At 65.2% G+C, this 1182-nt stretch overlaps 1 protein-coding gene across 1 annotated transcript in view; it reads right to left on the minus strand.

The window, feature by feature from the left end:
* Window positions 1–813: 813 nt before the first annotated feature.
* UNC13A (unc-13 homolog A) overlaps window positions 814–1182 on the minus strand; it is a 64446-nt gene continuing 64077 nt past the window's right edge. The window contains exon 46 of the mRNA XM_007461105.1: window positions 814–1114. Coding sequence (XP_007461167.1) covers window positions 814–1114 — 301 coding nt within the window. The remainder of the gene's footprint in view (window positions 1115–1182) is intronic.

Raw genomic sequence — 1182 nt, forward strand, 5'->3', positions numbered from 1 at the left:
GGAGAGGGTGTGGCACTGGGACCCTCGGCATTGTCTCAGGCAGCTCTCCGGGCCTCAGTTTCGTCGTCAAATGGGTGGGTTGAACTCTACGATATGACGATTGGGTATGTGGGGGGAAAAAGGGAGGCAAACCCCCATAGGGAAGTGGGGACGGCGCGGGAGCCCCAAAGCGGACCCCTTGGTCCCCAGGGTTTGGGCGCCCAAGGGCGCATGTGCTTTTGAAATTCCATCCTACCCCCTTCCCTGTTTATTTTTTGCACAAACATCAAAAGGGATTCTGGTACACCCGGGGGCTCTCCAACCACCACCCTAGTCCTTCCAGGCCCCAGACCACCCTAGGGGGCGCTCCAGGAAGCCCTGCCCCTTGCCCAGAGCCCGCCCCTCGGGGGAGCTGAGAGTTCCATACTTGGCAAATTGATCTTGGGCCCCAGGGGTTGGGGACCCATCTTATGGCTTCCACGGGGGGCAGGAGACAGAGCCTCCCGGTACCACAGCCCTGGAACCTGGCCTCCTTACTAGGGGGTGGGTTTTCCTCCCATCCCAGCTCGAAAGTCCCCCTAGACGCTGGGGGAGTGGCCTCAAGTAGGGGGATGTGCCTTCTTCCTTCCTCGCGCCCCACTGCGTGGCCTCCTGAGGGGGCTGGGCGTTGTCATTCACCTTTCCCCAGAGGGGGAACTAAATCCAGGGCACAGGGGCAGCCCAACCTCAGCACAGAGCGCGGACACCCGCCCTCTGGGAGGTCCCAGCTCGCGGGCGCCACCCCACCCCGCGCGCTCTGCGCAGGCGCAGTGGTGCCCGCCTGCGTGCGCCACGCTATGGAGCAGGCGCGGCCCCGCCCTCCTCGGCGGAGCGCGTGTCCGACTTAAGCTTGACGAACTCCTTGGCCACTTCGTCGTTGCTGCGTTGCGACAGGATGCGCAGCACCGTGAGGCCCGTGTCGTCCATGTGGATGCGGCGACCAAGCGGCAGCCAGCAGGCGGCGCTCCCGCGCTGGACCAGCTCGCGCAGCTGCAGCACGGCCAGCCCCACTGTGCGGTCCTCGCGCGCGAAGCAGTAGTCTTTGACGCACACCTGCAGCTCATAGCACTCCGGGCCCGCTTCGGCGCTCAGCGTGCTGCGGAAAGGCTAGGCGTAAGGACACGTCCCGCCCACTGACAAGCCACGCCCCTACCGGTGACCCCC

Source organism: Lipotes vexillifer, unplaced genomic scaffold (assembly GCF_000442215.2).
Source record: "Lipotes vexillifer unplaced genomic scaffold, Lipotes_vexillifer_v1.1 scaffold469, whole genome shotgun sequence".
Classification (NCBI taxonomy): domain Eukaryota; kingdom Metazoa; phylum Chordata; class Mammalia; order Artiodactyla; family Lipotidae; genus Lipotes; species Lipotes vexillifer.